An 11,255-nucleotide genomic window follows, 5' to 3' on the forward strand; every position below is an offset into this window, starting at 1 on the left:
CTTTCCTTCATTTTCAAAATTTCTCTAATTCCTGTCCTTACAAGGAAATTCTTTGCTATAGTAAACAATGTGCAAGAACTTTCTCTGATTTTGAAATTTCTCTCCTAATCATATCTTTCTCAATCTAAATTTTAATGTCTTCTGCCTGTTGGAGCAGATCAAAATGTAACAATTAACTTCAAGCTGCATCTTGGAATTGCAGCAAAGTAGCAGATCACAGAAGGGTGAAAAACTACTTCATCATTACATATATAGAAAGAAAGGATCTTTTCTGAATTAGAGATATCCCCTTTGATCAGAAGCAAAAGGGATTGCATTGTTCTTCTTCATCATTTTACAAACTGATCAGCCAAGCTGATTTGGTGAAGACAATTATTGGTTGCTACTTGCTAGCATAGTCAATACCTTATCTTTGTGATTTTAGGATAATCAAATGTTTATTTGTCTTCTGCCTTGATAGGCATCTTAAATATGCAACTATGCATTAAGAAAGTTTCTTAAACCAAAGACATAGACCTCTACTATTTACAAAATTTTGTCAAACCTGAGACTAGTTAGTCTCAACTAATCAACTGTATGTAGCCCAGTAGCTCTCACCCTCAAGTTTGATCAATGCTTAATCAAGGTTAGTGAATGTCTTTTCAGTTGGGATATTATTGTAAGATGGAATGTAGCATCACTTGAAAATTGCTCCAAGGTATTTAAGCACTGTGAGTACTGACAAGAGATTTCCAAAATATAAATCCTTTTATCTGATGCAAAGCTTAATGATTGATCAAAATGTCAGGTTACATCAAATGAAGAGCTGACCAACCAACCAAATCTAATCTAGGGGACCAAAAAAATTAACAGATGCTTCCAACTACAGGTACCAACTGGTTTGGTAATATACAATGGCAGAACAAATTTGTTCAATCATGTTAATTGATATTTAAGCATTTTTGGTGATAACACTCATCAGTTCATCCAAGTATAGTATCTTTCAATCTCTAAATTAAAACTGCATCATTTTATCCCCTAAAGATAGGATTCTTTATATGATGTGATTGTATATGAAGAGGACAGGTATGATAATTTTGGGTGTGTGGTATAGAGGAAGACTTGGTAAACATGACTGAGTAAACATAATTAAAAATGGAGAATAAAGAGTAGGGTTAGTTGAAACTTGGAAAGATACTTTGAATTATGAGGAGGTGATGCTGTAACCTATATCATATTATCATGAAAGATCAACAAGGATAATGATTCACTTGACTGGGTGCATAGTATTACAGCAATTATATTCATGTAGTGTGTCTTTGCAGAAACATGTAATCCATCTTCTCAAAAAGAACAAATAGATAATTGGAACTTTAACTTTGTTTGTTGGGATGTGTTTTTGACCTTTTCATAAAATTTCATTGATGCAAGAGTTAGATTTGAGAAAAACCCAGAAACAAGAAAACCCTCTTTTTCCTCCTTAAAAAAATTCAGATTCTTGAACCTCTCTAAGAAGTTAAGAACACCAGGATTTTTTTGTATTTTTTTTTATAGTAACTTGTTCAGCATTGTTGACCTCCGACTCCATTAATAAAAATCAAAGGACTTATTAAATATCCCAGAAAGGTGTAGTTAACCAAGAGATCGTATTATGGGTAGGAATGCACTGTACACAGTGAGACTTTTTTTCTTTCAAAAATGTAATATTAAGCGAGGTAAGAGCAACTCCAACAACTTCCTTATAATTTTGATTTAGGTATTAGTCCGACGCCTTATGGATGACTGTCTAGCACATAGATCAAACCTTCTGGGATAACCGAAAGGAATGAGGGTTAACAACTAATCTGGAGCTGAATGAAGGTTTTGTTCTTGTTGGTCATGGATTAGGATTAGAATTAGGCAGGTGTGTGGAGCTTCATCATGAACATGATGGGCAGACAACAGTGAGGAATGGAAGCAAAGCATATGGACCCAAAAGACTGCAACTCTTCCTACTTTGTACTAGACATTTGACACATACTCCATTTTGGGCAACTGGCCATGTGACCTAACTCCATCCTTTTGTTTTGTGGATGATTTTTGAGATACAAAGAGACTGATGAGATCCCCACCCCTTCCCAAATGGCACAAGGCTCTATCTTAGCTTAGCTAGCTTGCAAATGCTTTGCTTTTAGTCCTTGGCTGAACATGGAAACCACTCCCTGTGTATGTGTTGGAACCCACAAAGACACAAATTGGGTATCTTCTTGAATCAGCACTTCAGAAAGGGTCTTCCATAGACGAGTGGGGTAACATTTCTCATCGCCTATACAATAACTTATCAAATGGTAACATTTTTCGTCGCGTAAATAATCCATGTCATTTCAATTTTTCGTGTTACAAAACCAAAGGTGTTTTGGATATAAAGCTTATACTTCTGTATTGTGATTGGTGGAGTGGATATTTCATGAGCATGACCAAACCAACCAAAGATTAGGTACACATGATATATGTGCCGTTGTCACCAACAGTATAGCAACTGGTCCTTTGCCCTTGAGTTGGTGCTTCATTTTGTGAGTTCTGGACCACAACTGTTACGAAAGATGCTAAGATATTAGCCTGATTAGCGATCAAAGTCTTGATGCACACAAATTTATCGAAGGGGGCCGACACTCATATGGGTGGTGGTACCGCATGAAAAGAAAGAAGAGAGGAAGAAGTGACTTGTGAGGAATCTTTTCTATCTGGAAAAGAAAGATGAAGTACATTGTAGGTCTCTATGGCCACGGCCAAAACATGAAAAAAGGTTAATCAAGATAGGGGTTGATGAAAAACTGACATAGATCCAGAACTGTTTAAGAAGAATTATATGTTTACACTCTAGCATATTAACATCACGATACAAGACTACACAAGGGAAATATTTATCCAGTGCTTGAAAAGACCTTGAATCACAATATACTGGGTAATGCAAGACCCGCTTTTTCATTCGTTGAAGCCATTCTAGTTTTAACTGAAAGACTACAGATTGGTACATATGCAATCAAATGTACAGCCAACTAGCAAACATTTCATTCTTTACAGACAATACACTACACACGAGGCCAAGTTTGATTATAAATTCAATTTCGCACTAGTTTGTATATGAACAATTGCATCAATGAATGTTTAGCCGTCTGAATATCATGTGTATCACTATCGAAGATCAATGACCTCAAATTTAAGATTAGGGCTCATATAAACATCTGTACAGGTGTTGTAAATTGGCCCACCATCTGGTGGCTGATCATGTGAATGAAAACCACGCTGCGGGCACTTTCTAATGACTGACATGCCACCCGGGGTTGTCAATCGGAAAATGCCATGAGTTCTGTAAACATGAAGACACTCAAGATGATCTACCAAATAAATAAAGGGCAAGCAAAGAGGACTTTTCTAATCTACTACAAAGGCTGCAACTGGAGACAATAACATAAATTGAAGGAAATGTTAGCTATACCTTGTACTATCTCTTGGTGCCATGACAATTGCAACAGCCTCTGGCAACATAATCTGAAGAAGGCATAAGCATTGGTGTCACTAGGTAGAAATAATGTTCTGAATTGATTGAAGACAACTTGGGTTCAGGTCCTACATTGCAGAACTACTGCCAATTAACTTGAACAAAACAAAAGATAATTACAAGCTTCATTTCTTACTAACATTTATAATAAAAGGAAAAACAAAGGTGAAAACAGGTTCACAGGTTTCAATTGTAATGGATCATTTCAGAAACCAACATATTTTTCTACCAAGAAAAGGCACAGACCTGGTATGAATAATGAGTGTGAACATCAATCGACGACATGAAACAAGACTGTGTAGGATGAGTCTGAAAGTTCCATAACACATTGAATGGTCAGCATAATGTATTTAAATAAATAAATAAAATGTGTCAGAAATAAACATAATATAAATTAGGCACAAAAACAGATGCAATTAGATCATCCCGAGAATCTTATAGGAAACAAGTATATAAACACGTGTTACTCTTGTAGCTATATCATAATCGTTTCTAGTAGGAACACATGAAGATATGGGTCATCCATAAAAGTACATATTATAACCACTGTGTTACTAAAAGGCATGACCATTTTATGTTGGTTTCCTAACAAGTCTTGGTCATGTTCTTAGGTACATTATCTTTCGAACCACTTACCTACATTTCCCTTGCAACAATAAATATTATGCCCAAAAGCAATGCCTGAACTTCACAGAAATAAAAGCATATACAGCCTCTAGTAAGTTAGCAAGTTTCTTTTCTTTGGTGCAGTCAGAGCTAGTAGCTTTTGAAAGTTAATTAGCAGCAAATTACCTAATTGCTATCATAATATCTCAGTCATGATCCATCTATGAGCTTCCCATCTTATTGAAAATGCCGACCCCCCCCCCCCCCCAAACCAAAAAAAAGAGTACATTTCTAGTGAAGCTCACTGATTGACAGAAGATACTCACATGTATCCAGCCAAGAGGGAAGAGAGATCGCTTGTCCTGAACTTCAAATATTTCCTCTTCATGCGTGGCTTGGCACTGATAAGAAAATGTACGTTTGATGTGTTACATGTAGAAGCAATAAATAATATAATACACACATATATAAAGATATATAATATCACTCAGGAAAGAAATGACTAAACAAAGCTGACATACAGAATTTTCTGTTGCCTCTTGCTTTGGTATGATGAGAGCTGTAACATAAAACTTCCTGTTTTTCTGGATAATAAAAGAATCAAACCATTAGATATTTTTATACCTTAAAAGTTAAATACAAAACAAACCGACAACCATCTGCAGACTTACAAGTGAACCAGCCAGAATCCCACAAGTTTCTAAGTTCTTTTTAGTATTTGACTTTGCCAACTTCATGAAATGGTCCATCATCGTTGTTGACTGCAAAGAGCAACAAATGAATCAGTAAAGAGCATTATAGACTCCACCATCAGAGAAATTTTACATATTAACAAAGCTAAATACCAAAAAGAAGATAGATGAAACGGAAAATAATAATAAAAACAATTGTCACGAATCTCACAATGTGCAATTGCAGGGGAGATTCAGCACGAAGAAATTCATCTGATGAGAGAGTCTCCAATTCACTTTCTACCGCAGAGACTTGGGGTGAAATTGCTGGGATCAAATCTTGTACTTCAGCAAGTACAGGTGGAGGAGAAGGCTGTCTGATAAGTTGTGTATGTTCAGGAGGTTCTATTGGTTCAAAAGAAATAAGAGAAGGTTCCTCAGTACTAGGAATCTGAACATCATCACTACTCTGGGTACGAATGGGTTCTAAACTTGGCCTTTCAGGCTCTGAATTGCTTGCAGTCGTATTTTTCCCTTCAATGGACTGTTCCAGACTGTTTTCCCAGAAAAACAACCAGATGCATATATATATATATAGTTATAACCTCTTCAGAAACAAAGATAAAGTTTATATATATATCATGGAATGTAAGTAGCCTGGAATGCTTTGCTTGGGAAAACCCATTTCAACAATAAGAACCACATAAGAATGAATCTCCCTTCCTCAGATCCAAACTAAGGTACATAACAATGGCAAAAAAGCTTCACTATGTGAACCAGGAGACAGACCTTGGGATTTCAAGAGAAGTCAAGTCTACAATGCTTGGATAGCGAACCTACAATTTAAGAGAAAAGTTATTTTATATTTCTTCCTTGAACCAAAACAAATATAGCCAGAAACAAACATACCCCTATATCAGTTCTAGGTGGCTGCCACTTTCCATAAAGCCCATTAGGACCCAAAATTGAATGTTTGGAAAGAGTATCCTCCTTTGGAGGTCGAAGATTTATGGATCTGTAAGAGGACAACAATCAAGGATGGTCACTACCTGGTCCATGTCAGGTATATATGGAACAAGATGGCAAACACAAAACAGCACTAATATAAGATCCAAATGCATGACATATTAGCTCACATGCAGCATGTCTTTGTTTGAGATAAGTTGGCTTGCAAAATCAATATTAGAGTTTACACAAATTGCCCAGGTCTTTTAAAAGTACATCAAGCATATATTTAGGAAAGCAGTATTATATGCACAAAGTAGACCAATTAGAGTTCAGATATTGAGGCAGATTCTTTGGCATATACTGATGACTTATCTAACCGTACATCTCAAACTTATGTACAACAGAATAACATTCAAACCACATACCAAGCCCATGAGTGAGAACGCTTTTGGAACATGGAAAAAAATATATTATGTTATGGTACCAAGAAGTTCATCAACTCACTTTTCACAAAAAAATTAAACTGAAAATGTGAGTAAAGCACATAAGATTCGTGGTTTTGGTGAAACAAATATAGTGTATTCACCTTTCTTCCTACGTAAATACTTACAATTTGCGTATATGCTCCTCCACAGGCCTGGCATATGAAAACTGTCGAGTCCCTAGATTTTGATAGACCTGTACTTTTGAAGCTGGTTTCGCTGCCTATCAGATTTAGAAATGCAGTCATTGTGTCAGTGAAACATATGGCAGCAGTGGGAAATAGACAAAAGGAGGAATTAACACTGGCAAACAACAGATTGGGACAATTTGACTATAATTTGGAGGTAGCAATTCCAATAGCAGTTAACAGAGTACATTAAAATTTGGATAGGTAGTTTAAATATGATGATGAAGTAATAGCAGTACCTTGTTTACGTCATAACTAATCAAATTTTGCTTCTTCGGAGGAGCTTGAATTTGATGATTACTGCCCCAACCATTGTTTTGATATGCATTTCTCCTGTTAAACTCATCATTCTTCTCTTTCACTAGTGGCTTTAATTTCTCCAGCTCACAGAGAGCATTCAACAATTTCTATAGCACAAAACAAAAATCATACTCTGAACAGTAACCATAAGAATAAAAACTACTATATATTGAAAATGAGATAGCAAGACTACCTTTTTCAAAATATCTTTTTCTATTTGAACAGATGCTCTATAGTCTCGATGAAATGGTATCGTCTCGGTGGCCAAACTAAAGAAGAACACAAAATAATTTCAGTGTTATATTTTGTTAACTTTTACGTGCCCAAACACGTAGACACACATTTGCGATATATTACTTCCCGTATCAAAGCACCTCAAACCCTTTGTGTATCTTATTGACAGACTCTTGGTCCTTACCTCGAAAACCTCAGGAGCATAACATAAAGGTCTATAATATTCCTCTCTTGTCGAAATATATCAGCCTACAACGCAACATCATTTTCAGGAGTTAAGCAAAACAAACTAAAAGAGAAGGATAACAAAATATAACTCGGCAAGAATGTTAGGAAACAACAGAACCTCAATATCTCAATCTAACAACAAACCACAAGCTGTGACATCCAGAGACCGAAAGAAAAAGCATTTCCGGTCTACACTCTACATTCCACACCGATTGCAAGCATTGCGAGTGTAAACCACACAGTAGATAATTGACTAGCAACTATCGTTCAGAGTTTCTAACCAACAGTATAGCTATAATTCAGTAAATATAGGTCCTCATTACTATAATTCAGTTTTATCTCTACAGATTATGATGCCAAGCAAGAAAGCACTCGGCTTTAGCTTTGAACTGATCAAATGCGTTTTTGTGCTCCTATCTCAAATTTCTGTTATTTCCATTAATAAAACTACAAATCAAGTTCATCTACAACAATCAAATTCCGCTAAATTACTCAACAAATTTGCAACAAGCTGATCAAAGCAAAGCACAGAAGAATCAAAATTCCGCGAAACCTGTTTAAGAAGAGTGTTGGCGATCCGGAAGTAGATGCGCAGCGAAATCCGGTGGTCTACATCGAGCCGCTGAGCGTTGGCGGCAATGTCAATTCTGTCCGAGCAAGACGACCTCATCTTTTCTAGCTAGACGAGCGCCATGCTCCGGGATCGGGTGAGACACAGGTACGCCGGAGAACGAGACGGAGCTGCTTCGGTGCGGTCGGTCCTCGACGGCGGCTTTTGTGTGATCAGAGAAAAGTGAGATGGTAGGCGAAGGTGCGGTGAGAACGAGGAGGTAATTGTGGCAATCTGACGGGGGTAAAAGTGGAAGAGAAGGGTCCCTGAGAGCCTGTCACATTCACACCCGCAATGATTGCTCATGGGCTCGTGGATGAAGAACAAGGCCCGTGTTATTTGGGCCGGGCCTTGTTAACCCGTATTTGTTGTAAATGAAATTGCGTCTGAAAATTGTTAGTAGTTTCCCCTATGAGTTGAGCTAGAAGTAATTAACATTCTCAAATATATATGCTTATTTTTGGCCAGATGAAGGCTATCCTACACCGCAGCCAGTAAGCGCCACGACATACCGACAATGTCAACACTAGAAAGTTACCATGATATTGTCACCTAAATATGTATTTTCTTATGAAATTTACATACTGCGTGATTCAACGTAAAACTCATGTCAAAGGGAATCAGACTTCAATTAAAACTTAACCACAAGCACACCTATACCAATTGAAGCAACCCACGTTGGTGGACTAAGACACAATTGCTAAATATAAAACATGATCGATGACAATTTGTCAATAGCTTTGTGGTCAATGTATTGATAACTTGAACAACAAGACATATAGCTCATTAGTTTGAAGAATGGTTTCAAAGAGAGTCACATATGTGCTCAACCTACGTGGATTTGGAAGTCAATATATTTCGTTATCAAACTAGCAATTCGTATAAACATGCATCGATTTTATCGCTTTACGATAGCAAGATATATAGCACCTTAATTCACACTAAAACTACACCGCGTGTCTTTTTTTGATGAAACTACACCGCGTGTTGCAGGACTAAGAATACAGAAGTCAACATCCTCTTCTCAAATTGCGATCAGTAAATCCAGGACAACACTTTAATCACGGCATAATGTGAAGAAGAAATTCATGAAGCAAAACAAGGCACGTAAGATTACAATTTGCATGCAGAAGACTGAGAAAAGTAAAAAGGAAGCAGTGATTTTTAAAAGTTGACCATCTGAAAAATAAACCCAAGTTCCTATATACATATGTCTTAATCTCCCAAATATAGAAACACGGATAGTCACCCGCCAATGAAATTTGTTATTATTATATTATTATAAATGCAGCTACCAAATGTGAACCAAAATTCAGTTCCTCTTTTCTCCAGAACGCCGTCGTTTGAGTGACACAGTACAATTATCCAGTGGAATCTGCTCATGGATTGCTGCTCCGGTTTATGTGCCTGCTTTGTCGGAAAAGCCTGCCAGGCACAAGAAGACGACGACGTTTTGGAATCGTTTGATCTCTTCTTCGAGTTACAAGCCCTGCAAATCGCCACCGGCTTCTTCTCCGATGTCAACAAACTCGGCCACGGCGGCTTCGGCCCGGTTTACAAGGTACATGACTTCCCAGTTCGATCAGGGTTAATGTCGGAATAGTAATTTTGAGTTGTTTGTGAAGTAAAGTTGTGAGCTTTTTGTGGTTAAAAATTCAGGGTTTGCTGCCAAATGGGGTGGAAGTAGCTGTAAAGAAGCTTTCTTTGGATTCAAGGCAAGGAGTGAGGGAATTTACCAATGAGGTAAAACTGTTACTCAGAGTTCAGCATAAGAATTTGGTAATGTTACTGGGGTGTTGTGTGCAAGGACCTGAGAAGATGTTGGTTTATGAGTACCTCCCTAACAAGAGCCTTGATTTCTTTATTTTTGGTATGTCAAGAAATTGTTTATGGAATTTTCATTTATTTTTTGGTTCAAAATTGGGTTGATGAGGAAGGAGCTAATTAGTGGTACATTATTGTTGTTGTCTCAGATCGAACTAAATCTGCATCTCTGGATTGGATGACGAGGTTTAGGATAATAGTAGGAGTGGCTAGAGGTCTTCTCTACCTCCATGAGGAGGCGCCGGAGAGGATTATTCATAGGGATATTAAAGCAAGTAATATATTGTTGGATGAGAAGCTCAATCCGAAAATCGCGGATTTTGGCTTGGCAAGGCTGTTTCCTGGGGAGGACACTCATCTAGATACATTTAGGATTTCTGGTACTCAGTGAGTAGTTTCTGTTCTGTAGTCCGTTTTTTGCCTTTATGGTATTACAAAGTTTTAAATATTTTAGTGTATGGTTCCATGTTTTGTTTGGCTACTTTGTTTGGAGAGAAGAAGATTGAAATGTGACTTGATTCTTTTGTTATGTGTAGCGGTTATATGGCTCCTGAATATGCATTGCATGGATATTTGTCGGTGAAGACAGATGTTTTCAGTTATGGAGTCTTGTTGTTAGAGATTGTCAGCGGTAGGAGGACGCATGATCGGCTGCTTGAAAGAGAAAAGGCAGACCTCTTGAGTTATGTAAGTTGCATTAATTTTGTGAACAGATTTTACTGTTGATGCAACTTAAAGTAGCCCTTGATAGTATAAATAAGAAGCTTAAGTTGGTCCAACCTTCATTATCACCATTGATGAGTCTAATGTTTAGGAATTGAATCTTGAATTTTAATCAGTTCCAGAATAAGACGAACTTGAGTCACAAGACTAGGCTATCTGCACCTGCATTTCATGTAACGACTTGAAATGCAGTTCATTTATGTCGTTTTATAGTACGAGTACTTGATGAACTTAAACTCAAATCAGTGTCTTTTTGTTGCTTCTGTTGGACGACAAGATGAACTTTGTTCTTTGCTCTCTTCTGCAGACATGGATGTTGTATGAAGCAGGTAAGGCAATGGAATTAGTTGATCCATCCCTAGCCAAGTACAATCATGATGAGGCAGCAATGTGCATTCAGCTAGGGCTTTTATGTTGTCAGGCAAGTCATGCCAATAGGCCTGACATGAACTCTGTTCATCTCATGTTTTCTAGCGATTCATTTACTCTCCCCAGACCAGGTAAACCTGGTCTTATAGGCCGAGGAGGACGGTGGACTACTGCCTCTACTTCGGCGCTAACCACCAATACCAATGGTAGCAGTGGATTCACTGGTCGTACCAAGGCTTCCGGGGGCAGTAGTTTTGTTGAGGAGTACTCCAGAAATTCAATTTCTATTTCTTCTATTGATGAAGGTAGGTAGATCATCTGATGAATGACCTCCGTTTGTAATGTAGAAGTGTTGTGATAGCCCCATGTATGTCATGTAAATTAATCCTCTCAGCTATGAGTCCTTATGCTAACATAATATAATTTATTTTATTCTTTTATAATTTGATCATTTCTTGCACTAGGAAATAGGGATGACATAGATGCTCTTTTTAGTCATATTTTTAGAAACAAGATACTATTATGAGGTCCAGCCTCAAATTAAGGCCATCC

At 37.4% G+C, this 11,255-nt stretch overlaps 2 protein-coding genes across 2 annotated transcripts; one reads left to right on the plus strand and one right to left on the minus strand.

Moving 5' to 3' along the window:
* Positions 1 to 2,811: 2,811 nt before the first annotated feature.
* On the minus strand, positions 2,812 to 8,204 carry LOC101293004 (AMSH-like ubiquitin thioesterase 1-like). Its single transcript, XM_004300464.1, has 14 exons — positions 7,731 to 8,204; positions 7,134 to 7,198; positions 6,909 to 6,984; positions 6,655 to 6,822; positions 6,356 to 6,450; positions 5,707 to 5,812; positions 5,587 to 5,633; positions 5,030 to 5,351; positions 4,798 to 4,887; positions 4,648 to 4,710; positions 4,453 to 4,527; positions 3,767 to 3,829; positions 3,458 to 3,510; positions 2,812 to 3,328 (listed from the first exon to the last, which is right to left on the minus strand). The coding sequence occupies exons 1-14, from the start codon at positions 7,845 to 7,847 to the stop codon at positions 3,154 to 3,156; spliced, it is 1,515 nt and encodes a 504-aa protein (XP_004300512.1). The 5' UTR covers positions 7,848 to 8,204; the 3' UTR covers positions 2,812 to 3,153.
* Positions 8,205 to 9,089: 885 nt separating this feature from the next.
* On the plus strand, positions 9,090 to 11,016 carry LOC101293305 (G-type lectin S-receptor-like serine/threonine-protein kinase B120-like). Its single transcript, XM_004300465.1, has 5 exons — positions 9,090 to 9,348; positions 9,447 to 9,657; positions 9,761 to 9,998; positions 10,148 to 10,298; positions 10,642 to 11,016. The coding sequence occupies exons 1-5, from the start codon at positions 9,169 to 9,171 to the stop codon at positions 11,014 to 11,016; spliced, it is 1,155 nt and encodes a 384-aa protein (XP_004300513.1). The 5' UTR covers positions 9,090 to 9,168.
* Positions 11,017 to 11,255: the final 239 nt, after the last annotated feature.

Source organism: Fragaria vesca, linkage group LG5, assembly GCF_000184155.1.
Source record: "Fragaria vesca subsp. vesca linkage group LG5, FraVesHawaii_1.0, whole genome shotgun sequence".
In the NCBI taxonomy this organism is placed as follows: domain Eukaryota; kingdom Viridiplantae; phylum Streptophyta; class Magnoliopsida; order Rosales; family Rosaceae; genus Fragaria; species Fragaria vesca.

Bases quoted from the DNA above. Each gene is read 5' to 3' on its own strand.
- LOC101293305 (XM_004300465.1), top strand. From the start codon at position 9,169: ATGGATTGCTGCTCCGGTTTATGTGCCTGCTTTGTCGGAAAAGCCTGC. The intron at 9,999-10,147 runs GTGAGTAGTTTC...TGTTATGTGTAG, and splicing joins TTTAGGATTTCTGGTACTCA to CGGTTATATGGCTCCTGAAT. The intron at 10,299-10,641 runs GTAAGTTGCATT...TCTCTTCTGCAG, and splicing joins AGGCAGACCTCTTGAGTTAT to ACATGGATGTTGTATGAAGC.
- LOC101293004 (XM_004300464.1), bottom strand. From the start codon at position 7,847: ATGAGGTCGTCTTGCTCGGACAGAATTGACATTGCCGCCAACGCTCAG. The intron at 6,985-7,133 runs GTAAGGACCAAG...GTTCTTCTTTAG, and splicing joins ATGCTCCTGAGGTTTTCGAG to TTTGGCCACCGAGACGATAC. The intron at 6,451-6,654 runs GTACTGCTATTA...TAAATCTGATAG, and splicing joins TTAGTTATGACGTAAACAAG to GCAGCGAAACCAGCTTCAAA.